Below are 27,355 nucleotides of genomic sequence, written 5' to 3'. Positions count from 1 at the left end.
TCTCAGTAAGGGGGCTATTGTCAAAACTTTATCTGCTGAACATTCAGGTGCCCAGGTTCTAAAAATGCCAGAAGAGGAACTTTGCTTCCTGTAACTGGTCCACTGGTATATGTGTGGAGGCAGGGGCAGCCTGCCAGCGTCAGGCAATTCCCTTGTGATTTTGTTAGGGAAACCCAAGGTGATGTGCAGCCAGTGCCTGGTAAACATAGTTTCTTGTTGATTCCTCTTATTAGGACAGAGCTGACAGAGTTCTTAAAGTTGCAGTGAACCAAGAGTAACTGCCCTTACTTGGGGCTGAGGAGGTGAACAGTACCACAAAGGTGACTGGGGCCTTGCTTTCTGGCAAGGTATATGGGATAACTGCAGTGGGGAGGAATGGCTGCTAGACTGCACTGTTACCTCAGGGACAGTAGCAGCTGGAGGAGGAGCTCTCAGTCTACATCTAAGGATACTCAGCAGTTTCAGTTCTGATTATCTTCTCTGGAAAGATATGTTTTAAAGGCCGATTTTCGTACTGTAGGAAGCCTGCTGTATTCAATTACCAGAAATTTTTACGCTTTTAAGCCAGGGCTTTGTTTCCTTCCCTTCCTGGTTCCTTATGTTTACTTGGTGTCCTGATGCTCAGTTTGTCCCTTGCCATTCATTTCCATGCATGGTTTGTAGCACAGCTAGAACAGGACTGCTGTAATGTTGCTGCAGAGAGCTCGGGCTGGGCTATCAGAAGTAATAGTGCCAGGAATGCCAATGTTACCCTGCTCTCTCAGCACCTCCGTGCTCATTTAGTTTCTAAGCTCTTTACTCACTGGTCTGCTAAAGCCCTGTGGAAGATGGATTGTGAGTGCTCTTGGGTGTGAATTGCTGATCCTGTTTCTTCTGCCTAGTTCTGGTGCGGCTTGTAGTGGAGCTGAAGTCAGAACAGTACTTACGCTGCATTTTGGATGAAAGCCAAAATGAGGTCAGTGAAGATGAATTCCCTGCCCTTCCTTTCAATCCTTCAGAGGTTGAAGAGATGGGAATGAGTGGCCCTGCAAGACTGCAGCTGCTGCGCTGGGATGCAACCTCTCAGCAGTGGGATGTCCTAGGGCCAGCTCCCCTGCTGTGATTTTGGCGGTGTTGATGTCTACCCTGGAGTTTTCCTATTGTTCCCATGATGCCTTGCAGCCATATGGCTTCATGATGCTCTTGTGAAGCTGTATGGCTTCCTCAGATTCTTCTTTTCCTACCTTACTGTTTCAGTGATATGAGGAGCTTTCCCAACCTGTGCCGTGGGCTCTTGCTCTCTTCATTCCTAAGTTTGTGATGATCCCATGGGGTACAAAAAATTGGGAAGTAGCGAAAGTGGGGAGAAGTTCAGTGGGTTCATCTGCTCATGTAAGAGCTGGAGGGGAGAGAGAGGCAAAGGAGCAACAAGCAAGAGATTTCTTGGATTAATTAAAAGACATTTTGGAGACTTAGTGGTGTGTTCAGGGCTTTCCTGTGGTTTATCCTGAGTGGTGAAGAGGGCCCAGCTTAGGAAAAGATCCTATTCTGGAGGATTATGCATCACCGAGAGCTTGCTGGTTTGGGTGCATTTCTGCCTTTGGACCACGTCCTCACCAGTGAAACATTTTCTTCTCTGTCTCCTCTACAGCTGTGCAAAGCAACTACCATGAGAGGCAGCCTGCCCACATTCACTCTCTTGGGCAAGCTGGCAGATGCCATCCCAGGCTTTGCTGATATACTGGTGATAGAGCACAGTGAGTAATGTGTCATGCCCCGCTGAAGGGTAGTATTCACAGCCCTAATACACATACACATGCATGCACTCCCCTGTCACCCATGTGAATTCATGAAGGTCACACAAGAAGCCTGTCCAGAAGTCAGAGTGGCATTCAGGCCTCCTGGGTTGCAGGTCAGTACCTTCATAGCAGGCTTGTCATTGTGCTCTTAGCCAGCCTGGCAGAACCAGCCTCTCTGAACTGGGGTTTGTGGGTCTGCCTCACAGGCAACATACATTTAGTTTTTCTTTCCTTGGTCCAGCCCCTGGGGATCTGGTGAGCAAGCTTAGCTGTTTGTGGAAGTAGCTGGGATGATGGATCTTCATATGGTGAACAGCGAGCTCCTCTAGCCATTTATTACTGTACCTCTGCTCAGAGGGACAGATGGTGGTGAGCACATCACCTAATTGTGGCATTCATTAATCTGCACACACCAGTCTGTCCAGTGGGCTTTTGCAAGTTTTCAAGGGAAATAGGTTGGTGCTTTTAAAAAGTCAGTTCATCGGTGTGAATGTTTGCCTTTCCTGTTCCTCACGCTAGGTAGTTTAGTGGATCATCTGCTGATGGGCTTGACGTACCCAAATGAAGGTATAAAGGCTGCTGTCTGCTACTTGTATGGCAAGCTGTACTCCTCTCCTGTTGGCACAGAACGGCTCTCAGCACACTTCGAAGAAAGGCTGTGTGGTCTCTTCTTGAATACCTTGGGGCGTGCGCAGACAAAGGAGCTGCAGGTTAATTGTTTGGGTAAGGCATTGCTGAGAGAAACTGCAAGGTGCAAGGGAAGGCTTAGAATGAGGAAGAAATCCTGGGCTGGTTTAGACGCTCTAATGCGGGTTGTTCCCTAGAGGAGCTTTTTGCTGCTTGTCTGAAGCAGTCGATCCTTTCTGTTACTCCATAGCAATCAAATGGCCCAGACCTGCTGCTGAGCTCCCCCAGCCCTCCATTGTCCCTCAAGCCCCACATTTGCCTAGCACTGACTAATCTTCAGAGTCTCTTCAGAGCTTGCGCTGTGGCCTGGCCTGTCTCAATTTGATGTTTCATCCTCAGAACAGACCACCCCTCAAAGTGTCCGAATGCAAACACTATGCACGGACAGGTGGGTTTTGTAGAGCAGTGGGATGGAGTCTAACAAACATCATCTTCAGATGTGGGACATCATGTTATTTAGGTTAGAAAGCTAATGTGGAAGTGGCACTTTCTTGCATTTATGCTTCCAACTGCACGTATCAACTGTTGCTGGGGAGCACAATTTCAGCCTTTCTGACATTGCTTGTTTGTAAACCATCCAGGGAATTCCTTTTTCTTGTAGGAGGTAAGCAGAAACTGGATTGCTCCTCAGATCATCTACTCAGCTACTAGAAATGGATGATGATTCCTTTGAAAGTAGAACTCTATAGCTCAGACAATACCCCTTGTGAATTTGTACTGACAAGTACTGATGATTTGCATCAATACCTGTAGCAGTGCTCTATACTTTTATACTGAGGGCTTTTTTGTGTGTATGGATATCCTTTAGCTAAACACTGCTGCTTCAGTAAGAGCCTGTGAAAGTAGAAGGGGAGGATAAATGCCAGTTCTCTAGGAAGCATTCCAGGGAAAATGTCTAGTTATTTTTGGGTCACTGACTGTAGCTTGGAGAAAAATGCAAGTCAAGAGCTCTCCCAAGAAAGAGTTTAAGGGGTGGGTACTGGAGCACAGAAGACAGTGCGAGTAGAGTGCTCCTGAGATCATGTACCACTGCACCTGCACGTCTCTGAGAAGGAACAGGGAACAGATCAGACCCAGCAAAAAGCATCAGCAACAAGGGCTTGCAAGACATGGGGCTCATGGCAGTATCTGGGGACACAAATGAGAAGCAGCTCCCTAAGTGGGACGTGAGGGCCTTTGTTAGTGCAGGAAAGGGGAGGAAGTTGGCAACAAGTCTTAGGCTGTAAATACTCCTGTGTTAATATAATCCTTGCTATGCCCAGTATGGTGCTCACTCTTGCTCCTCCTTTTGCAGGTTTGCTGAAGGAGCTGCTGAAATCTGACCATTTTGTATCCATTCTTATGAATAATTCAAAGACAGCGGAGGAGTCTGAGAATCCTGACTTTTTAGAAGGGGAAAATCCACTGCCACTTGTCCTCAAAAGGGTGATTGCTGAAGTAATAGTGAATTGTCAGTAGACATAAAGAGTTTGCTGGCCTGTGTTGAATCTTTATCTGAGGCACTCGAGTATGCTGTTGCCAACACCAGCAATAGAGGCTGCAGTGGAAAATGGGGACACCCCCATAGATCACGTCATTGTTCATTCCTGCATCCTGGAGGGAGGAAATTTTAGTCCTGGCCTCAGCTGATTTTACTCACTCACACTTGAGGTCTGATACAGCACTTGTAGTGCCAACATGACTAAGCATGGGGGCAGAGCTATTCTTACTCATAATCTTCTCTGTTGTGGTTCTCATTTTGCATTTTTTTGAGCTTATTTGGTCCAGTGTTTTAGCTTGCCTTAGCAAGTTTAATCCATGAAATATATGCCAAAAGAGAGATCTTCATTTATGTTTTAAATTTAAAAATGTAGAGGAAACTATTTCCTACTCATATCTGCATAGTTGACTTTCTCATTTCAACTTTTGTTTCCCAACAGCTTTTGTTGACCAGAGATGAGATGTTACAGGCAGCAAGTTCTCACTGCGTGGCTGCAGTGCTGGTTCACTCTCCCAGCAGATATGCTCCTGCTTTTATCCATGCGGATGTCCCAGGTGAAGAAATGAATAGCATCTTACTGTTCATCTCCCAATATCAAAGCACTCCCTGGCTGTTTGTTTTAGGAATCCACCAATGGCATAATGTGTGTGGTGACCATTTTATACCAATAAAAATGGCTAATGTGATTTTAGGAATAGAAGGGGAGAGTAAGTTTTCAACTGAAAGTATCAAAGCAGCTGTCAACAGGCAGAATGGTGTTTCCACAGCAAGAATTTGGACAAGTCCTTGAGGTCAAGGTCCTTCTTGCAAGACCTTAGATACAAGCCTAAACAGACTGGGATTCCATCTTATCCCACTAAATATTGTAAGTTTGCACAGAATTTGGTCTAGGATTTAGCTTTAGAATGCGGTTGTGGGAGATGGTTTATTATTTCTCTGTAATCCCAAAAGACAGGAATGCTTTAATTTTATGAATTCTTTGGGAGATGGAAAAGTTCTGAGGAAGAAAGAGATTGCTGCATCTCTGGTAAAGTTTGCTTTGTGGCTTTTCATTTGTGCCAAAGGCTAGAGCCGCAGTTCAGCTCCTGCCTGCTGAGTTTGTGCTAGGAAGATGCCTGCCTGTGGGACTCTGCTCTCCAGTCACCTTGTTTTGAAGACTAGCATGCCCCCAAGCATCTACTCCGTTCTCCATTCCTGCCATTTCATAATATAACCGTTCTCCCTGTGGCTGTTGCTATGCTTCCTTGTTTCCTCCTCCTTCCTCTGCTCTGTTCTAGGAGCAGCTGTGCCATGCTGTGAGCAGACTGCCTCTTACCAGGGTGACCTTATTTGTGTGTGTGTTTGCAGAATTCCTGTTTGAGTGTCTCCTGTGCAACAGTGAAATTCTCATCTGGTCAGTGTATTGCTGCCTGCTCCTCCTAACTGAAGAGCGCCTTTTCTTCTCAAAGTGTCACACAGTCTATGGTGAGTCATGAACCTTTCTGACTGAGTGACTGCAGTAATAGTGTGGGCATTTGTTGTGCCTCTAGCTGAATTTCAACACTTTACACACAATAACAATTTCCAGTCAGGAGGGATAAAGGACTGAAAATGAGTACCTATCAGACATGTTTGTGATGTCCAACATAGCTTGAATTTACAGTGTCACTGTTCTAACGAGTTCCTGATGAGCATGCATTCGTTATAATAGCCAATTATCAGGACTGACACTACCTAAGTTACTATTAGGTGTTTCTGTGGACATGCCAAGAATGGATTTAGGAAGAAAGGCTAAATTCCTTACGTTCTTCTGGACTTACCTCCAGCAGTGGAGGTTGGGGCCTATTATCAGTTGGGGCCTATTATCAGGGAGCTGAGTGAACACTCAGCAGTTTTGGGCAGTTGTTTCTGTCAGTGGCTGAGAAAAATAATTGTTCAAATCATCCTTCCTTTTATAAATTAATTTTGCTTCCATCCTGGAATTTGGGGTGTTAAAAGCCCTCTCTGTGACTTCTCTTGAACATGTGCAGGCATTGAATCTCTGGTGAGGAGTCTCCAAGATGTCTTGCAGCTGAACAATGTGGAGTTGCACAAACAAGGGCTCCTGCTCTTCACTGAAATACTGAAACGGTAAGGGAGTACCCCCATCAGGCTTGCACAGACAGAGTTTGGTACTCTAAAATGGAGGCTGTGGTGCTTTTGCTTTTTAAGGTTTTTGTCCGAGACCAAGTATCTACAGCCCCAGAGCCTTTGTGTTTGAAAGACGTTGCTGAACAAGTGCATCTCCCTTATTCTTGTGAAGAAGGGCCTGATGGTTGTTTCTGAACCTCCCAGCTTGTCCTCTTTGCGCACGCATCCATCAGTATATCTGCCTCTTCCTGCTTCCTTGCTAATCTGGGAGGTGAAATCTCCTTTCAGCTGTAGATAGAGTAGGAGGGAAGGCTAGGAAGGTCCAGGCTTATGTCAGCAGGCCAGCTCCTGCTAAGTGCGCCTCTGTGACAAGACAGAGGATGCAAATTCCATGGCTTCTAGTCTTGTATCATCATCTGAGCTAAATTCAAACAGCAAAAACAAATTCTAGGCTGAAATATTAATGTCTTCTGTCACTTTTTTCCTCGTTTTCTGCTAAGGAATAACATACCCTGGCTTGTTTTTCTTCTGTGCTTCCTGTTCTTGCCTCTATGATCTTGTTCCCATCCTGTCATGGTAGTGACAGAGTCTTGTTTTTGCCACTTAGTTCCCCCAAGAGAGCCCTTGAGCTGAATTTTGGAAATGTCATATTCAATTTTGTAGCAAGTGGCAGGGTAAAAAGGAGAAGGAAAAGCAGCAGTGCTAGAACAGTGTGATGATGCCAGTGTGGGATCTGTCAAAAAGAGAAACCAGGATGTGGGAAACACTAATTACAGCGTTTATGCTTGTAAAATAAAGAGAACGCTCTGTGCAATTACTCTCATTTTCTAGCACACCCATTCTGTTTCTCTGAGCTTTGCCTTAGAAACTGTTTCATAGTGGGGAAAAAGGGTCTCATCCTCTTGGTTTTTCCTTGCAGCTGGATTCTCTCGTGTAAGCGAGCCCCACACACTGGTGTTCTCCAAGCAGAACGTACTGCTCCCCTTGGCAGTATGTCAGGAATGGTGGGTGGCTCTCCCTGGAGTGCCCCTTGTCTCTCCCAGCACAAACAGAGTGGCAGGCACAGTTTGGGGCCCAAAGATGAGAGGCTGCAGGAAGCTGCAAGAGTGCTGTCCGTCACGCTTTTCTCCCAGGCCCCAAAGGCATCATAGTGCACCATATTGCAAGTGGGTTTGTGCCTCTTGAATGAGTCAGCAATACTCCTCCATCCCTTCCTCCCTGCATGAGTCAGTGAAGACTTTTTTTTTTCCCTGATGTGTTTTACTTCAGAAGGTCAGCGATTAAAGAAGGGAAATACAGAGGACTAATAGAATTACAGTGTAAGTAGAAACAATTTGGAAGTTCAGCACAACACTTACGGCTTGGGCCAGAGGGTGCTCCTGGTGCCCGAGTTCCACAAGGCCTTTTCCTTGCCTTGCCCACCTCACAGCTTTTTCTCACAGCAGAACATGAGGTGACTGCCAAGCTGGGTTTCATCCCACTGAGTGACTAAAAAGAGTGGTTCTGCCTCTGTTCTCTTTTTGCCCTGTAGCTGGGCTACCAGTGTAATTTCTACTGAAGTTCACTTTCCTCTCCCATTTGTGCATGGGAGCATGTGCTCCTGGCTTGCTTTAGTCAGGCACGTCTGTGAAAACTGAGTAACAGGGAATACATTTGACTCCCAAGTCTGGCTCCTGTCATGCCATGCTGCTTTTCTTGCTTTACTTCAGAGAGGCCCGCTGGCAGGCTGTTAGTACCTGTTGTCTGCATGTAGCTGCCTGTCTTCCCCCCACCTTCCCGACTGTACGTGATGTGCCAGGAGCCAAATGAGCACAGTCTGCCATTTACACAGCTCTGTCCAATAATGGGATTAATGGCTTGTCATCCCTCCGTGCTCTTGTGCTGACTGCTCAAAGGTGTTGGGCCACAAGGTGATCAGATGACCAAAATGCTCACTATCAAGAAGAATTGTCAAAACAGTTGGATTGTGTTTATTTTCCTGATTACTTTACAAGTTCATGAAAGTCCCTGTCCTTCTGGCAGCATCTGGCATTAGAAGTGCTATAGGACTGTGAAAGAAACTATTCTTGTGGCATCGTCCTTTTTCTAGGATGGTGGTGTTTGCTTGTTTACTCAGAAATATGAATTGCCAGATGAACCCACAAATGCCAGAGCAGATGGCCTCAGCATAAAGTCCTAGGCAGAGAGATCACTGTATTTTGCAAAGCCTGTTTTTCTTGTGCTTTTCATGTGAGTGTTCGCTGGTGCGGTCACACAGTTATCCAGGCTGTGGGTTTTTTTCATCATAGCAGGGCTCCAGACCTGCTGAAGTTCACTCTTTGTAGCAAACCCTCCACCTGCTCAAGGTTGAGACTACCTCCTTGAGAGCAGCTGGCTCTCAATACTGAAAAGCATGGCTGGAACCACACAGCTCAGCAGTCCATTTGGTGAAATGAGGAGAGGGCACTACAGTTACTTAACTCTAACAATATTCTCCTTGCTTACTCTGTTTCCTCTTCGCAGGCAACCAGTGGAAATCAAATTATTCACAAACCGAGGTGTGTGTATAGAAGTCATTGATGTTTTGATAGAGACAGTGAACTGCCCAGTGCTGGAGGTGGTAGTGGAGGCTGTGAGAGCTGTGGCAGCTTTCCTGAGGTAGGCAGGAAAGTATTTGCAGGCTTTTCTTCATATAGATCTGTTGATACCATGCTGGTCTCTGCGGCTCCCCTGTGGCTGTGTGGGTGAGTGCGCTCTGCAGTGGGACTTCTGGCTGAGACAGGCGTGGGTACAGCAGAGCTAGCTTCCCACCCGCCTCAAAAGGCTGCCAGGGCAATGAAGCTGTGGTAGGCAGCAAGCTGCTGCAGCAAGGACCTAGCGTCCCAGCCAGGCTTGTACTGTGGCTGCTGTGGCTTTGTCACTCTCTGCCCCAACTGGATAGATGAGAGCAAGCATAAGACTCTGTACAGTCATATGCTTCCTAAATGTAGTGGGAGTGGACAGTGAAAGCAGTGAGGGTGTGTTTGGGTGCATGTGTGGATGAAGGCACTGTTCAGATATTGTGACCTTAGTATGCTGTGCTGGAGAGAAGTGGCAATGGCATATTGCTGTCAGAAGAGCAGTTATTTCTGCTGGTGTTGCCTTCCCAGGTGAAATGTCCCCAGCAGGGAATGTGCATGCTGTCTTTGTCTCCGCTTGTTCAGGAAGGACCATCTGAGCTCCCCTCCAGTCCCATATGAAGAGCTGCAGAAGCTGCTGGAGGCAGTGCTGAAGCGATGTGCTGACCTTTCCCCACCACAAAGTAGCAAGAGGCATGCAGTAAGTCAAAAGTTGTTGTTGCTTGTTGGTAGGACCAAGCAGGACAGGGATGATCCTCCTAGCACACTATGTGATGTTGTATATATGTTCCATCCCCTTACCCTACGGCTGTTGGGTTCTCTGGTGTTTCTTTTGATCCTCATGCCTTGAGATGGTACGAATCTTTGTCTTTGAAGTAGCTGAAGATGGATCCTGGTGAATGTTGTCTTTCTAAATCAATGAAGATTTGTGGGGCACCGCTTGAGCACGCTGCTCTCTTTATGTGTCCAGTACTCCAAAGTAATTTCAACTTCCCCTTCTTCAGGCCCCCACCTTGTAGACTGCATCAGTCAATCTATTGTTTTGGCAATGAACATCTCTTGCTGTGCCTTCAGACTGAGAGGGTCATCATATATGCACTGTGATACCTCAGCAAGGGAGCTGTTAGCCACTCTTTGAACTGCAAATCCTTTCCTGTTCCTGGAATACGTAGGTAGTGTGATGTGCTGCTGGGACCTATGCACTTCTGAGGAGAGCCCCCATTACAGGTGGCTAGTGAAAGGCTAGCCCCCCATTACAGTGGCTCAGTGAAGGGCTGAGCCTTCTTGCTGTAGGCTTAGAGCCATGTAGGTTTAGATCACACGTCTGTAGTGGCAAGAGCATCTTGCTGGAGTACCAGAGCTCCAAGTGCCTGATGAACTATCTTTAGGCCCAAGTTCTGTGGTACCAGATGTCTGTCTTCTCTGCCTGGAGAAGGCAGAACTGCTTTCTGCCCCACAGGCAGATGTGGGTCAATCTGTTTGCACACAAGTTTGCTTGGTGTCCCATTCAGAATAAGGAGCTTTGCAGGAAGGAAATTAGGCAGATAGTAAGGACATTCAGGCTGTCTTTAAAGGGAGAAAAGGGGAAATGATTGTACCTGTACTAAGGTATCTCAGCATTAAATGGAGAAGGAGAAGGAGTTCTGAACTGCCAGGCACCAATGTGTCGCCGTGCCCTCCTGTGGTAGTATTCGGAGAAGACCACCACAACAGGTTAAGGCTTAAAGGCAGATTTTGAGTTCCAAGTGGTTCCCAGTTTGGGCAAATGATTAACTCTGATGCTGCAGTTGGCTTCTGGCTGAACTCAGTAGGATGCTGTGTGGGAGCAAGAGCTAGTACATGGGTAGCTGCTTACAAATCTGAGCCAAAGTAGAGAACTTGTAAGATTTCAGTGCTGAGCAAGGAGAGGAACTGTTCAGCATTGTCTGAAGAGTAATTGGAAGAAACAAAATTGAAAGAAATACCAGGTTTTCCCAGAATGGTTTGAAGCTCCGTTAGCTGAGCTCTTTAAAACTCAGATTAGACCAAACCATGGTAATACAGACCGTAAAGGCAGGGCGGTGCAGAACTAGTAGCTCTGTAACTGTCCTCCCTAGGAAGAGCACAAAAGCTCTCTAACACTGTCCTCCCTGGGGAAAGCATAACAGTAAAAAAACAGTTATGTGAAAGAAGTCAGTGAAGTGAAATCTGTTGTTCCTCCTGCTGCTGGTATCAGAGAAGAAAGCTATTTTTTCCAACAGTGAACATAAGATTTTTAAAGACTTCTCTCCTTTAACAGGGTGATCTCCTATTCTCAGTGTCTCAGAGTCAGCCAGCAAACAGAACTCTCAGCAGAGTTCCTCAGAGACAGGGCCAGTTCTTGCTCAACACCCTGGAAAGTTTCAGAAATGCTTGCAGGTGAGGACAAGTCAGGGGGGTGGGCAGGTGGGTGGTGTGTGTGTCCATGTCCATCCATCCTTCTGTCCTTGTAACTGAGTTCCTCTACCCAACCCCACCACTGAAATATCACGGGTGAGTTCAACGCATGGTACTTGTCAGTGAAACAACAGAAGGAGGGATATATAGTGATAGTGAAAATTTTGTGACACCTGTATGTGTCTCCGAAGAAATTTGCCTGGGACCTATCAGTTTATTTTATGTCTTTGGTGTTTGAGGAACTGCTTGAAAATTAGCCAAAACTACTGACAATGTAAGAACTGTTGGAAGGTATGTGTGAAACCATATTCCTGTGCCCTGGGGTATGTGGTCTCACTGCTGGAGGGGATTAACCATTTAACAAATGTGTATCTGCTCCAGATGCTGGCCTTGGATTTCCTCATGTCTGTGACCTGTTACTGCAGGCGGGTTTATAGGCACCAACTTTTCCTGTTTTGCTGGATGAGAGCTATCTGTCACCCTTAGCTGCACAGCAGACGGTGGTAGATGAGTTTGTGTATGAATCTGGATCTGTTGTTAGGAAAGTCTGGCCAACTTAGTTATTTTGCCTTGCATCACTTGCATTTGGCTTGGCTGAGATAATTCAGTCAGAAGCAGGTGTCCCTGTCTGCACTGACCCAGTGTCTTGGGGTGGTGTTAGAGGGCACTCGGGTTCTGTCATGGTTTTTAGATCAGCTGAATGGTCCCCTGGCTGACTTTCATGAGGTTTGCTGTATTGTGCTCCAGGCACTCTGGCCTGGCTGAGAACCTTTAGTCTTGCCACACTAGGGCTTCCCACAGCAGATACTTTCTTCACAGAAGCTAAGTCTTCCTTTCCCAACTTGTACTGTTGTGCAACATTGCTGACTTTTAATAGCTTCACTCAAGAGGTAACTCTGCGTGATTGCCAGATTCCTGTGCTTCCAACCCATCAAGTGTTTGTGGGGTCCTTAATGGTGAAAGTTGTGATGGAAATGTAGTATCTCCTGACTTCCTTTACAGAGTGAGGAGGATTCCTCTCTCCTCTTATATCTGCTGTGTGTTTGTAGGTTAGCAGTGGAATTCCAGAGTGACTCCATGGCCCAGGAGAACGCTTTCACTGCCCCCAACTCTGAGAGCAAGGACACACTGAGCAACTTCTCTGAGTTCCTCTTGAGGATTTGTGACAGTCTCTGCATCCCCATGGTCATGGTAGGGTTTCTTTTGAACTTGGTCTATTCCTTGGGTACCTGGAAAGGTGCTTTCAAGCACCAAGAGTGGGTTGCACAAGTGGTTTTTTTGGGAAGAGAGCATGTAGAGTAAACCAAGAACAGCTGTGGCATTTGCTACCTCTCCAGAGCCAAATGTGGCATTATACAGTTCATGCAAAATGGGCGTGTATGGTCTCAGAGGGTGGAGAAATTCATAAAGCTTCCATGTAGATGGCAGTGTCTTTCTTCAGACTCTGCAATCCCCATAGCCTACCTGCCATGCTATCTAATCCATGGCAGCTCTGGATGTTGCAGAAAATGAAGAGTGCCTGAACTGTTGTTTCCCCTTCTGCCACTTTTTCAAAACTTGCCTGTGTCCCAGAAAGCAGTGGCATTTTGCGCCTGCAATTTTGTTTTCATGCTTCTTTCCAGAAGGTATTGATGAGGCTGCCCAGTCTACACAGCAAGGGCAGTACTAAGCATTGTGCCTCGGTAAGGCCAGGGACATGGGTTAAAAAGGAGCTGTGGAGAGTCGCTTGTGCTTTAGTACTCCATACAGACCTGTCACTAAGATACTTCGAGCAGAATTGTCAAAACAGTGGGACTCTGGTTGTGGTTCCAAATGTTGAGTAAATTTTGCTTGTGCTTTGCCACAGGTTCAGGTGTATGGATTCTTGCAGTTGTTGGGAGCTTGGAGATGTTTTGTTTTGTGTTTTCTTAACCAGTCTCTTGGTAGGCAGCTGCAGTGGCATTGCTGTTCTCCTCCCTGAAGGGAGGGTGTGGTGCATGTCCAGTTTGGCAAAGCTGGAGTCAGTGTGCTGTTTCTTGCTCATTGAACCTGGGTAAAAATCAATGGACTGTGAGAGAATTGTCCAGTGACCTTCTACAAGAGTGAACTGAGTCATTCTGTTCTAAACAGTTTAGGGCTGGACTCTGTAGAGAGCCTGTGTTTGCCACCACTCAATAAAATGCTGAAGCACAGGTGTTAAGTGTTACTGAAGTCAGCTGCACTTAAGCATATGTTCTATCTTGTATGCCATGCTGGAGAATTAGCCATCTGACCTGTAAGAGCAGTTACTTCCAGGGCAATATGGGCAGCAATGTCAGTCGCTGTGCATTAAGGCCTAACTGGTTGCCAGCTGGAATCAGGAAGAAGTTTCTTGTTTGATGTAACGTCTTGCAGAGTTAGCAGCACCGCTCATAACGTTGGCAGAGCAGAGTGTTAGTTGCTTTCAAAGTGCTCTGTAAGCCTGTGTACTTGCTGCCAGGCACTTTGGTAGAAGAACTGTTACTCCATATGTTTGGATTTAGAAATCAAACTTTCTGGGTGGGCAGGAGGCCGGAAGAAAGCTGCTGCTTTCAGTGTTTATTGCATATCATGCACCTGATCTTTTCTTCTTTCCACAGAACTACCTGGAAAGGGCTGTCAGCCCATCAGTGATGGAGGTTTTCATCTCAACACTTAATACCCTCTTTACAGTGGTGCCAAACATGCGGAATAAGTTCTCCAAAAAGCTGGGTATGGGGGTAGTGTGGGATCATGTTCTCTGTGCTCTTAACTTAACTGATGGAACTTGCTGCTACTGCATATTACTGAGGCAATGAGCTTAACGAGACTTTATGTGGAGGATTGTATTACATGTTTATATGAGTAAGAATAGAGTGCGCAGTCATGTTCAGCAGGATGAAAAAGTTATTTGGTCTAGCAATGATGATGGGACAGATTTTATTTTAGATAAGTAAGTTGTGTCAGCTTTACCCTTTCCTCTGGAATATTCAGAATTGGCTGTTCCTGTAGACAGGATTATGCTGGAATTGTTGGTGGGATTTTACTATGTAGGAATCCTATTTACTCTATGTATTCCTTACTCTTTGCACATCAGAGAGGTGATGTAGAGAATTCCTCTATTCTAAACACGTGAAGCTGGCAAATCTTCCCTTCTCCTCCTGAGAAAACAAATCAATCTCAGATACTCCCCTCCAAACCAAACTCGTAGTAGTTTGCTTTGGGAGAGAAAGCCTAACAAACGTATTCTTACTGAGACGGCCTGCCCTGTTCACCAGGTTTGCGTGGAGATGTGTGGGGATGGTTATGGGACCTGCCTACTCTTTTCCCTTATTGTACACGTTCTGTGCTCCTTTGACATTTTTGTCTTGCTTTCTGTTTAGCATCCTGCTCCTTCATCCGGCTGACACTGGAGCTGAAGGCCAGATTTTGCTCTGTACAAAGGTATTGTGATGTGTGTATTGTGAGCGAGTCAAAAATTTCCAGATGGGAAAGCAGATCATGCCTTATCTAATGCACCTGATTAGGCAAGATGGGAGGCTGAAAGACTCAAGAGTGGTTGTATCTTATTACAAAATGTAAATGGTAACTGACAATGGAAGAGCTGGATGTGGGAGAAGGGAGAAGCAGTTGGGTAGGGGGCGGGTGGATTTATACAGCGTTGTGAGAATTCTGTGCTCTGTCATGAGCTGTGCAGATAGAGATAAAGCAGCTTGACTTTGGAGTAGTCAAATCAGTGGGTGTTTTGAAAAGAAGTAGCAGTAGCATCAGTTCCATCTGAGCTCTGGCTTCCTAGGCCCGTATTACCACTATCTTTGTTGCTCATGGTGTGATAATGTATAAGAAATGAGAGGGAGGAGGAAGACTTCAACAGCAGACATTGCAAAGGGTCTTCAGTAGCAGAGGCTATGATTTCTAGGTTGAGAAGCACCTGGGGAGACTTTCTGTGGGTCTGCAGAGATGTTTTACCTCCTCTTTCCTGTGACTGCATCTCATTAAAAGAGTAAATAAAATACACAGCACCCCTAGTCCAGGTTACCACTGTGGAACTTAGAGTGAGGATGTTTGTGCCTGTCAATGGTGTGTGTGTGGGGGGATCTAGGCCTCTGAATACAGTAGTGTGGGGCACCAAGGATGGCATGTTACAGTGCAAAGATGTTTGGTTATGTCCTATTCTGCAAGGAAATCACTGGAGAGAGAGAAATAGAGCTCTTCTCACCCTTTTAGTTAACATTTTGGCATTCTTCTTTGTTTATCCCTGGAAACACCATTGCTACAAAATCTCGTTACTGGTGTTTGCAGTGGAATCAGGTATCGCGAGCCACCCTCAAACACCTCCCATTCTCTGCAGTGTTAGGGGTCCTGCCCTTACAGGACTCCCCGTGTGTACCAGGTATGATGATTGTGAGAGTACCCCACTGTATTCATATTGTCCCAAGGTATGTGAACACATTCACTGTCGTCACCGCGCACACCTGCCACATCTGTGAGCTGACTTTGTGAAGTTCCTTTGGGAACTTCTCATTTTCCTAGAAGCCCGGGTTGGCTCCTGGAGTCTTGTTGTGATGGGGCAGGTGCTTATATGTGATCATTAAACTGAGGCTCTGGCAGACAGTGTGTGATATTAGAAGTATGAAGAGGATGTTTCTAGCCTTCTTCACTGTATCTTTCTGCTCTTCTTCACAGTAATCCTGCGTTGAATCAGGCCTGTTCCAGCTTCCTCTGCAGCTTGTGCCTGAGCCTTTACTCTGCCACAGAGAAGGAGAGAACTTCTTCTCAGGAGGGCAAGTCTGGGGAAAGAGACAAATTGCTTTATTTAGTTTGAGGCCCTGCCACCCTCTATTTAGGCAATAGGTGCAAAAATAATAAAAAAAAAGACAAAGGAGGAGGGAAAGGAGGACACACATAAGCCCTATTTAAAGATTTTTTTTTTTTCCCCCAGCTTTTTTTTAAGATGTTCCAGCAAGGAGATAACACTCAGAGAATGCCTTTTGAAGAGTTTGGAACCCTACCTGAAAGGATATGTTTCATCCACCTATGGTTTTGTTTACATGGTGACATTTATTAGCACAACTGTGCATGGCTTAATTGAAACACTATTACTTGCCACATAGTCACCCTTATCTGCAGATTAAGGTCATTTTTTCCTCTGGCATACTCTATAAAGCTTTCCTGTCTGTACTGTAACTTTCCACAATAGGTAAGTCCCAAATAAATGAGATTAAAGTTTCCACATCACAAAAGCCACTTTTCCCACTGGCAGTAGTCACCGTACAGGCAGCATCAGCAAAGAGCTGGGAACCTCAAACAGAAGTGTCTTTTCATCCTCAAAGCCAACTCCATTAAATCATGTCTCACACCTCTATTCATTCCAAATCATAGAGGTGCACTTGCTGTATGCAGGCTGTGGGGTAGTAGGTTGGCTTTGATATTTCTTACATCAGGAGCTTCCCTAATTTAACGTGCTTGAGTTAGGGCAGGCAGATGCTTCCATTTCCCTGTTCCACTCTGCTTTGTTGTAGACATTCCTTATCACTGCCTGCCTGCTCATACTAGTTTTATTTCTAGAGCAAGAGATGTCTGAGCTCCTGCAGAAGGGTCTGCCTCAATTAAACTATACCGTTGCTGAAAGCCTTCTCCTCCTGGCTGAAACCCCTGAGCCTTTCTCTTTGGATCAGTCTCTTTGCAGCCACCAGCATTGCTTCATACTACTCTTACACTTTGCCTACACCCTTGGGGACAGGTGAGCCAAGAGTATACAAGGCAAGTGGTTTTGTGGCCATTACATACCATGTATGGGTGGGTAAGGCATGTCTAATGTTCTTGTTTCCACTCCAATCTCCTTGAATGCAGGTTTGTCCCAGAAGCAGACTTATTTTTAGCCATAAGAAATTTCCTCCTATCAGCACAAGACCATGGAGTCTGTCCCCCTCCATACATACTCAGAGCTGCACTTTACCTCCTTGCTGTCTGTCAGGACAAAGGCGAAGTCCTGGACTTGGTAAAAGAAGATTTCATTCCTACCTCTTGGACCATTTTTGTTGAAACTAAGGTTTCTCCCCACTCCCATCAACCCTCTTGCAGAAAGTATTTTGACACAGGTGGTGAGCGGTGAATGAGTGAAGAGAGTGCAGTGCATCTACACTCTGGAAAGTTAACTGTGAAAAGCCACTAGGGAATATAGATTTGACTGAATAAACTTGTGTATGTGTGGGAAGTGTAAATGCGTTGGATAGGCTGTGAATTCACATACGGAATATAATAAATTTCATAGCTTCAGTCTCCTGAACACATCTACAGCCTCTGCAGCAGGCTTTCTAGTGTTCCCATATGGCTCTTTGCTGCTGCACAGCTTTGAGCACTGTATAAAGCCTACAAGTTTCTTAGCTTTTGTGATGCAAATGGGCTTCACAAAATGATGTTTAACTGATATAATTGATTGTCTACTTAAAAGACAGTGTGACTGTTTCTCACAGTAAACTCTCATCACTTCAGCTTTTCGATATTCAGTATCTAGTGATTATTTTGTTCTCTCTCCCCCTCCCCCTTTCCCTCCCACACACTTACCAGAGGTCGTTGTGTACCCTAAGGAGGATCCTGGATAATCTTCCAGATCTGAGCTTGGTCTACGTCCATTGTCCTCTCCTGCTGAAATTCTTCCTGCGCTACCCTGAACTTATGGGGAGATTTGGACATCAGGTCCTCCAACTCTGGTTTTCCTGGGGAGACTGCAAGCAAACTGAGACTGAAGAAGCTGGTTTTGGCATGTCTGATCAGCTGAACAGTGCTAACCCATTACTTCCCATTCTGAAGAGCAATTCCAGCATTTTACTTATTTTACTGGTATGTGACTTTCACAAGGACAGGCTGCTATCCTGGCCCTGATTTAGGGGGCTTTTTGGTTCTTAAAGCTCTTAGTGCTGTTATGAGGCCAAGGATTCTGCTAGAAGGGCCCATGTGTGTATACGCAGACTTCTACCTCCCAGGGAAGCCTGATATGGAAAATGGGACTGTGTATGTGTGTTAGCTCTTTCTCTGTCATCCATCCACTGTGATAGAAAGGGATCTTTTGAGAGTTGGCTAGGAAGGGATCTGAAGGGTGCTGCTGATGTATGCCATGAAAAACCCCATTCCTTTCTCTATCCAGGTATACAACTGGGTACTCCAGATTCTTCTGTGGCAGCCTTTCAGGAAGCTGTTTTGCTAATTTGGGAGCAATGGTTTACTACTGATAGATGAGAAGGGTATGAGGAGCAAAGAACTTTGAAAAAGCAGCATGCAGAAAACAGGTCTTGAGGGCATGGCTTTCTGTTTGCTTGGGGTTTTAATTTTGTTTGTTTTTTAACTGGAGAGTCTTGTCAGAGATTTTTGCAGTACTCTTGAGTTTTCAAGACTGCAAATAGCATGTTTTATTGCTCTTAAAAGATACAATAAAAATCTTGGAGCAGGGAAAATTAATCAGTGCAGGGCAGAAAGGGACCTTGAAGTAGCAGGACTAGTGTGTTTGCCTTTAGCTGGTGTAATGAGCTCTCTTAACCTACGTAATCATGACAGAATCCAGGTCCTGATGGCTGCTCAGAGACCTTCTCTCACTTCCACGTCTCCCACCTGCCCTGTCACCCCTCCCCATCAGTGGCCACTTGTCCCATGACTGTTTAGCCAGTCACATAGTAAATACTTGCTAACATTTCCACACAAGAACATGAGATTTGCCTGTAAGGGCAAAAGCTAAGAGCTGTGATGTTTCTTCTCCAGCCTGTTAGAGAAATTAAAGCTATGTATCACTGAGAATAGAAACCCATGTCATCAGGCAGTGAAGAAGCAAGGTTTGGTTCTGAGTGGACACCTATTGGGCATTACAGACTGGCATGTATTTGTTCTGATCTAAGAGGCTGTGAAGTAAATTTTAGTATCCCAGGTTACTGAAATGACTGACAGGAGGGCTGTCGCATAGGGCAGTTCTTTCACAGTTAGGGTGATATTGCAGAGTAGCTAGCAACATCCAGGCATTTGACACCATTGCAGAGGATTAGTAAAAGTGATCAGTGAGTTGACATACCAGTACAAATTAAGGAGGAGAAGTGTCCCATGAGGCTTGCCTACGCTGTTACCTTTGGCAGTAGTTCTGCAACCTTCATAAACTAAAGCAGATGTATACATCACAGGTCTATCAATAAGCAAAAGAGAAACAGTGGCTCCTTCCCTGAATGGTACAGCATTCCTGCTTTTCCTTTTCTGTCTTGCCATGTGCTCTTGCAGTAATAAATTAATTTAGCTCTGTCCCGGTCTTTAAAGTCAGTTGTAATAAATCACAGGCTTTGACAATTCACCTTTCAGTTGGGGAAAGGCATAATCAATCCGAATTTAGATGGGCTAATAAAACAGTGCAATATTCTGGGATAAATATACTGTCAGATGTAAACAAAACTTATGAGGTGAATAACCTCAGCCTGAGAATGCACTAGTAAAATGGAAAGGCCTCTGCATGGTACAGTGAAACAAAAATGAATGTCCTTCCAAGGATAATTTATTTGCTTATCTGCTTTTAATAATTGTCTGGATTAGATAGAACAGATGGTTAGTGGCTTCATCTGAGACCTTGAGCTCCTGAGTAGGAAGGAAGATGTTAACACAGTGATGCATTTACCAGGACCAGGAAGGCTGTGGCCCTTGGTTAGTGCCATTTTGTGCTGTGTGTGTTCATCTGGGGGTGAATATAGTCGTGATCACGCACTGTCCCACTTGTCTTCTCCATGCTCCAGATCTGAGCTGCTCTCTCAGAGAATGGAGATAGGCTGACTGACAGATTACATTCCTGAACGTCATATGGAGCAGATCTATGTCAGCAGAGCCGATTGTGCAGACAGCTCCCTGCCTCTTATTCCTGCCCCTTATTCCTGAAGGTCTCAGATATGGGCAGGAATCAGGCTCGGAACTAGAGAGGTTTTTATGGCACAGGCAGCCTGTTCTTACCTTAACTGCTTTCCTTGGGTATGGGGTCCCACAGCCATTTCCTCTCCATCACCCCAGTCTGGATGCATGGCTGCTGTGTGATAGGGGAAGGCAGCTGGAAAAGGCAGTAGCCTGTCCTGGCAGGTTGTAGGCTTGGTTGCTGAGACCAGTTTTCTGTTTACCTCTTGCAGCTGTACCATTTGCAATGCAGTAGCCAGGACTACTGGGGGAGGAGAGGAAAGGTAGTGCTGACATAATACATGTTGAGATGATCATATTATGTCAGCACTACCAGGCGTTTTCTGCCTGATCTTTATGGAACTGCATCTGTACGTGCCGTGCAGGTGAATTTAAAGTTAAACACCTTAACATTCGAAGTATGCTCAAATTAAGGCTATTGGCTGTGGGATTCAGCTCAGAGACTCCAGACAGAGCTCTGTAGTCAAGAAGCAGGCTTGTGGGCTGAATGCTGTGTACACGACTCTTCCATTTTCCATGACTGAGTGATTGCTTGTCTGGTTTATGTACATTTCATGCAGTTTAGCTGTTATGTTGCTACTGCAGATACAAGGCCGCCAGCCTTTTGAAAATGAGTAACTATGGACTGACTCATAAACTTGATTTTAGGTAAGCATCTTCAATATGCAACCTGATTTTTCAAAACAACAAGGAGAGCAGAAGTGCCAGAGGCTCTGTCCTCTTGGAAATGGGGCCCTGGCTTTAGGATCTCACTTGTCTAAAACTTTGACCTTAAATGTACGTTACCCCTACACTTGTGTGCTGGATGGGAGTTACGCAGCCAAATGCATTCTTTAAACAGGATATTACTCAGAGGTGCCTATCAGATGAGAGTCCGTCTGCTTTATTCAGTTCTCTATTTAATCAGGACATACTTAACCTGAACGGTGCTTTATTAGGCTGTTTCCCAAGGCACCAGATTAGCATAATGGTATTAAATAGTGGTGACTTCTGCCTAATCAGGGCAGAAAGATAATGTGTGTGCTTCTTCCCTTGCAGGACCTGGTCTGCTCAAGCTCCGTGGAGGTGGCTTGGAAGGTGTTGATGACTCTAAGGACCTTCCTGGAAAGAAATGAGGATGTCCTTGTCTGTGACCTCCTCCGGAGTCAGTTCCTACAGATTCTGCAGCAGCTGCTGGTAGAGAGCAGCTCAGCCTCCTTACAAGGTGACTCCCCTCTGTGACTTGGTCTTGCTTTAAGATCAACTAGCAGGGTTGATGGCTGAAGGGATGCAGTCTGGGATAAAGTGTTTTTGAACTGCTGATGTAGCTTCAGTACTTATCTGCTTGAGGAAATTTATGGACAGAACTGTGCTGGTTTAGTTTCCTTCTCCAGAGATTCTTGTTTTGAAGTGAGAGAGTCTTTTTCTGATTTAGGTTGTTCTGGCTTCAAACTGTGATTGTTAAACCGAGGCAAGGTTTTCTTATACTGTTGTAAGTGTTCAAGTGGAGAGCTGTGCTGGTAAATCTCCCAGCTTGAACAGGGGCTCAACTGGTGACTGAAAGACATCCTCCTTTTTGCCTCTTCTGTGTGCAAAACAGCTTGATGTGCCTGAGTACACTTGGTTCCCAGGGCACAGGGACCAGGAGCAGAGATTGTTTGAATCATTCATGATATTGATCTCCAAACAGCAACTGTGGTATTACCAGATCTCATAATTCTATTAAATCTCTCAAAGATTTAGCAGGGTTGTGGCTGAGTCAAATCCCTCTGTTTTCCTACTAGCCCTGGCTGTGGAGTTGGGACTGTTGGGACTGTTGTCCCATCATGAACAGTACTGTGCAAAGCAGTCTGTGAGCTTGAACTGGAAAAAGGGAGCAATGCTAGGATGTCCTTGGCTCCCCTGGGATAGGGGCCCAGCACAGCTTTTGCTTGTTCCTGAGGGGGCCGCTGACACTTGTAACAGCCTTGCTCTGTTTGGGGTGTTTTGCTGTGTGGCAGCTGGGATAGAAGCAACAAGAGGGAAAGTGTTTTTGACTTGCCTCCGGCAAAGTCAGTAGGCTGGAGAAGAGAGGGGTTGAAAGCGGGAGCATGGTAGAGCATGAGGCTACAAGGTTATGGATAAAGAAGGCAATGTTGGCATCTGCCAGATCTGATCTTGTTTGGAATTGTGCACATTTGGAGTTGTGGTGTCCCTCTGTCACTGATCTAGGGGTGCCAGGGGCTGTGGGGAGGGAGAGTGTCCATTTTCTGTTGCGGGTATCAGACCTATTCCTCCAAACCGCTGGTGATGGAGACAGGAGGCTGGGCTTGAGGGGCTTTTGCAAGATTAGAGCCCTTCTGCTGTGTCTAATATCCCCAGCTCCTCTTCATACTGCATCTTTGAACTCGTTAGCTGAGTTACTGGCAGCCCCATCCAGAAAGTCAAACACCAGATGTACTCTGGAGACGCGACTTGCTTGTCTCCCAGCACACAGGCAGCTCTCTGTGAGGTCTGGGGCAGATAAGTCCAGGGGATCTGCATCCCTGTTCAAACAGTATCCTGCTCTTAGACAACAAGAAGGCCCAACAGTGGGACTCTATCAAGAGTATGTTAACATTAAAGACACCCGTAAATGTTTCCTCCTCAAAACTGAAAACTCCTGAGTAAAGGCACGTGAACACATGTGAAGATGTTTTCTGGAGGTGATAGTTGCTTGCTGTAGGTCTGGCTATATACAATGCAAAATCTTTACCTGTTTACAGTGCAGCAGAAGAGTGAATATACTGGGGGGGGGTGTTGCCCTGGGGAGTTGGTGGTCTGAGCAGCTCCACTCTACTTGCGTACAGACCTGCCGTTTGGGGCTCTCGCCTCTGCTCTGGTCTCTGCTCTGCCCTGCGGGGCATGATGGACAGTATTTTCTGGCCTCACAAGATGCTGGAGAACAAATGCTGTGCAGCAGAGCGCTCTGGGTGCTGGGCTGCTGTCAAAGCATGGGCTGCCAGTGATTGTCAAGTAGATGGGAAGAGGGCAGTCTGCAAAGGGCTGGTGACTTCTAGCTTATTAGAGGTCAAATTGAATGTGCAGTGACCATGCCCCTTACATGGTTCACTAAGGGTCTAAAAGACACTAGCCTCCTTTTCCCCCCTCTTTTCACGTTGTTTCTAGAACGGTGTTGGTGGGATCCAGTGTGTAACTCGGGCCAACCCACAGTGGCAGAAAGGGGGCCTGATCCAGAGGGGACTGTCAAGATGAGAATTAAGTTGGGAGCGTGTGCGTGTGTATGTGTAAAGGGGGAATACTTCCTCCCCTAACCCATCCTCATTCCTGAGCTGCAAAATTAACAATTCTTGGCACACTTTAAGGTACAACAGTTTAGAGTTCACTGACAAGCTAAGCTTGTGCCCTTCTTAGCTAACAGGAACCTGCCTGTTTTGCTGAGCCTCCTTTTCCTGGTGCAGCTGCGGAGCAAGGGTGTGAGGGAGCTGGATAGCACAGACTTCAAGCTGCTTCACCAGGGTAAGTCTGTGTGTCCATCTTCTCCCAGGGGGCTTTGGTCTGTGTTTGTTAATTGTTCCATAAGATGATTAGGGGCTGGCTCTTTGTCCTTTGAGAGAAGGTGTACCTTGTGTTACAGTTATGGTTGCTTTGAGATACTTTCATAGCCAGAGCATTGTAAAGAGCCCTGGTTACCAGTTCAGTCAACAAAACCCAGGTTCTCTGCTTCTTGCTTTTACAATACATTTGTTGTCTGAAACCTCACAAGGTGGCCAAAGTATTCTCCTGGCTGTGACATGATTTCAGGGTCTGTGACTGTTGTTGACTTGGCAGTGACAGTATTGTTGATGTGCTTCCTGAAACATCCTTCCCCGTCCACACTTGCTAACACACTCCTGTGGGGTTCAGGCCACAGTGGTGTCCTGTGAACCAGCCATCAGGAACCAGCAGCCTAGTGAACCTGGGCTTTCCCTGGAGTGTGAGTCCAGAGTATATGGGTCCCAACCAGCTTCAGGACTTGCTCACTCCACCCCAGAGGCATGGAAGAGCAGGCTGTGTTTACTCACCATACTGTGATGTGCTCTCTTGTCTGGTGATCCTTACTCGGTGACTTCTCCCTTCTTACTTGGCTATTGGAGGTTCATGCAGGCTGTGAAAAAAGAATACTAGAGGGAAGTTCAGCTGATCCATCCTCTCATCTCTTCTCTGCTCTGACAAATTGATCTCTCCAGCAGACTTTGAAGGACTATCCCCTTCAATTTGAAATGTTCCATGTCTCAGGGCTGCCTGTGTTGCCCTTGTAAAGAAGCAGTGTTTCTCAGACATTCATTAGCCAAGGGAACTGGGGCTGTGGAAGAAGCATGTCCTCTTTATACCAGCCCTTTTTAGCTGCTGTGATTTCAGAGCACAGCTCAGCTGCTCCCAGGAGTCACAAGCTCCTTCTGCTCTTGCTTTCTGCTCTGTATTTTTCAACACAACTCTCTCCCTGCCCCAGCCACCCCCTTCATTCCCTGCTTGGCTCCCCAGGCTATGTTCTTCAGGGGTGGGTGTGCAGGGCAGACTCCTCTGATGAGGCTTACGTGAAACCAGCTTGTAGATGGAAGGGGGTGTGGGGAGGCGTGTTGATGTGTGTTTTTTGAGAATTGTTTACTCAGACTTTAAGCTCTTCAAAAGATCTCCTATGACAGTTTTGCTGAGCCCTGCAGTCCTGGATTTCACTCCCAAACTCTTGCTAAACATTGTTCTTAAGTGTTGGGTGCTTACAACAAACATGGCGTGTTTATTCCTAATGTGAGCAGAGTTGGTGAGAGTGGAGGAGCACAGCTCTCCGTGCTGTTCCCCAGTTTGGTCACCATGTAAGACAGGCACATGGCTGTTTATGTTTGACATAGTATTAGGATCAAACTCACTCTGTGGAAACAGATAAGTTACAGTCTGTTGCTCTTGGATTCTTTACTGCCCAATGTGATATATGCCCTTTAATATACCCTTTTCTATTCCCCCCTCCCCGTTGTCATCCTCCACTGCACCGTCCGGTCTAAAGCAAACACTCTAGGGCAGATGCTTATTGCTTTGTCTGTACCACACTCTGTTTATTTTCACTTCAGGTTGTGTCACTCTTGTCCAAATTCTCTCCCCACTGACTGACTTCTTTCTTGTGCTGACGTGCTCTGTTATGTTGGTGGCTGTGTTATGCACATTCTTTTGTTTCCAGTCAGTAATCTCTGTGGGAAATGCAGGCCGAGGGACGCTGACCTCCTGCAGCCATCCTTGAATTTTCTGTATTGGAGCCTTCATCAGACAACACCTTGTAGTCAACAGAGAGGTGAGGCAAGATTGTATTGATTGCTAAGTTAATCTTGGTGAGGTTGTAGCTTGGCCATCAGAGACTGTATTCTAACTGTCTCAGCAGGTAAGGTGGATTTTTCCCCTTCCAGTCGCAGCATTACAGTTAACAAAGACCATTTTGTATTTGGGATGAGGTTTTTTAGGTTGGGGGTTTTGGTTTGGTTTGGTTTCATTTCGTTTTGCTGCCTTCTGATGATTCAGGAATTGGCTGCTGAGAGACAGAACCATTGTATTTTTCTTGTTTGTAAAACACAGCAGTGGGGCTTTGGTGCCTTGTTTGAAATATCCTGCTATTGCCATGGTTCAAAAAATTAAACAATACTAGAGAATAGCTCTAACCAACCTTCCAGCTGTGTTTGCTGAAGGCTGGTCATTTTATTAGCTGGCCAAGCAGTCGCTTGTGCTGTGGAAGATGAATACCAGCGTAGCTGGACAGCCTTACTCTGATGAGCCGTGGCAGCTGGGGCTGCCTCACTGCAGCAGGGGTGTGCTCTGCACTTCTCTTCTGCTTGTCAAGCTGGTTTAACCTGTGCCATCCCGTCAGCCTCTCTGATTATGTTTCTCCCATGCAGCAGTGGCTGTGCTGCTCTCCAATGTGTCCTTACTAGAGCTCCTGCAGAAGGTTTTGGAGTGCACCTGGCTGCGGTCTCCTCCCTCTGAACCTGCTTACCTATCATCTGAGGATGCCTTGCTGTGCTCTGGATGGCTGTTGGCTGCGTCCCTCTTACTTTATCAGCATCGCTACAATACTGAGGTTAGAACCACTCTAGTGTTCAGATCCAGGGAATGGCTAAACCTTAAAAAAAACCCCCAAAACCCAAACTTGATTAGCAGAGCAAAGTGGTTTGCTTTGCCTGGAATCTGCTTGCCTTGGTTGCTCTCTTGTTATTGCCCACAAGTTATTTCCTGCTGCACTTCTCCAGCAGGACTGGTAACTAGCATGTTGCTGAAGGCTGAGACCCAAATCACTGTAGAGTTAGAGAGGGGCAGAAATCCTGGGGAAAAAAGTGCATACCCAGCCCTCCTGATCCAAATAATTTTCCTCTTCAGGACAGAGCGAAATACATTTTAAGGCCTTTCTCAAGGGAAGACTGGGGGTGGGAGACACAGCTCCCATGTTGTAAACTGCTTTTTTGGTACTAAAATGATCAATAGTGGAACAGTCACAATCCAAACCTATTATTGGCAAGTAAGTGTTCAATATTAGCAAGCTCATATGAATGTGGGCAGCTGTCATTGTATTTGATGCTCTGTAGTCCGACAAGAGAGCTAAGCTGGAGTTGTCAGCTGATGTTGGAATTACAACTTTGAGGGAAGCACTTTCTAATGCCAACACAAGGGGATAATGTTTCCTTTTGAAGTATCTACCCAGGCCTCTCTCCCTCTCTTGATACAGAGTTAAACAGCATGTCATGAGTTGTGAGCTCTGCTCTTGCAGTTATGCCCAGCAGAATATGTGCTTTGGGAGTCAGTGCACCTATTCACAGATGATAAAATCATATTAAGGACATGCGTGCATTTGCACAGAGAGGCAAGGGTTGGTTTTCTAATGCTGAGGGAAGACATTTTCCAAAAGGCCAACCCAGACCAAGTCTGCACCTGTTGCTTCACGGGTGTGCTGCCTCTGCTTAGGTCTTACAGCCTGGGACTTGTATGGACTGTCAGCTGTGTGAATGCATAGCAAGTCCTGCCTGTCCCTGCTCTATTAACTGCTGAGCACAATTTACCTTCTCAGTTTCCAAGTCAGGGCTGTGTCTGGGTGGTCAGTGTTGTGCCAGTCCCAAAAGGGATTAAATTCTAGTGGCTAGTGTTGAGCTTCATCTTCTGGGAGCGACTCTCTCAACTCGTATTGATCCTCGAAGTGCAATCATTTAATGGCTTATAAGCCTGTTGTTTGGCTTCATCAGTACCTTACTGGCTTGATGTGTTATGACCTGCAATCCAGAATCCTTCTTACACCAGAGATGGGGAAAGAAACTACAGATGCAGGTGGCAAATGGAAGTGGTTCAAGGATGCTTCAGCATTTCTGATCTTCAGCATTTCTAAGCTTCAGTGTTTCTAATCTTCTGCTGAGGGG

The 27,355-nt window shown here is 46.0% G+C and overlaps 1 protein-coding gene across 1 annotated transcript in view; it reads left to right on the top strand.

Moving 5' to 3' along the window:
* Positions 1-27,355, top strand: part of MEI1 (meiotic double-stranded break formation protein 1) — a 38,210-nt gene that overhangs the window by 4,117 nt on the left and 6,738 nt on the right. Inside the window, exons 4-24 of the mRNA XM_076336896.1 lie at positions 882-955; positions 1,631-1,736; positions 2,298-2,501; positions 3,760-3,890; positions 4,385-4,499; positions 5,293-5,409; positions 5,955-6,054; positions 8,557-8,691; positions 9,237-9,351; positions 10,930-11,048; positions 12,116-12,257; positions 13,664-13,775; positions 14,426-14,486; positions 15,729-15,826; positions 16,611-16,785; positions 16,896-17,043; positions 17,613-17,885; positions 21,012-21,177; positions 23,346-23,450; positions 25,144-25,254; positions 25,850-26,031. Of these exons, the coding sequence (XP_076193011.1) occupies positions 882-955; positions 1,631-1,736; positions 2,298-2,501; positions 3,760-3,890; positions 4,385-4,499; positions 5,293-5,409; positions 5,955-6,054; positions 8,557-8,691; positions 9,237-9,351; positions 10,930-11,048; positions 12,116-12,257; positions 13,664-13,775; positions 14,426-14,486; positions 15,729-15,826; positions 16,611-16,785; positions 16,896-17,043; positions 17,613-17,885; positions 21,012-21,177; positions 23,346-23,450; positions 25,144-25,254; positions 25,850-26,031 (2,789 nt within the window). The remainder of the gene's footprint in view (positions 1-881; positions 956-1,630; positions 1,737-2,297; positions 2,502-3,759; positions 3,891-4,384; positions 4,500-5,292; positions 5,410-5,954; positions 6,055-8,556; positions 8,692-9,236; positions 9,352-10,929; positions 11,049-12,115; positions 12,258-13,663; positions 13,776-14,425; positions 14,487-15,728; positions 15,827-16,610; positions 16,786-16,895; positions 17,044-17,612; positions 17,886-21,011; positions 21,178-23,345; positions 23,451-25,143; positions 25,255-25,849; positions 26,032-27,355) is intronic.

Source organism: Aptenodytes patagonicus, chromosome 1 (assembly GCF_965638725.1).
Source record: "Aptenodytes patagonicus chromosome 1, bAptPat1.pri.cur, whole genome shotgun sequence".
Classification (NCBI taxonomy): Eukaryota; Metazoa; Chordata; class Aves; order Sphenisciformes; family Spheniscidae; genus Aptenodytes; species Aptenodytes patagonicus.
Note: the sequence above shows the minus strand (reverse complement) of the source record. Positions and strands in the feature narration are given on the sequence as shown.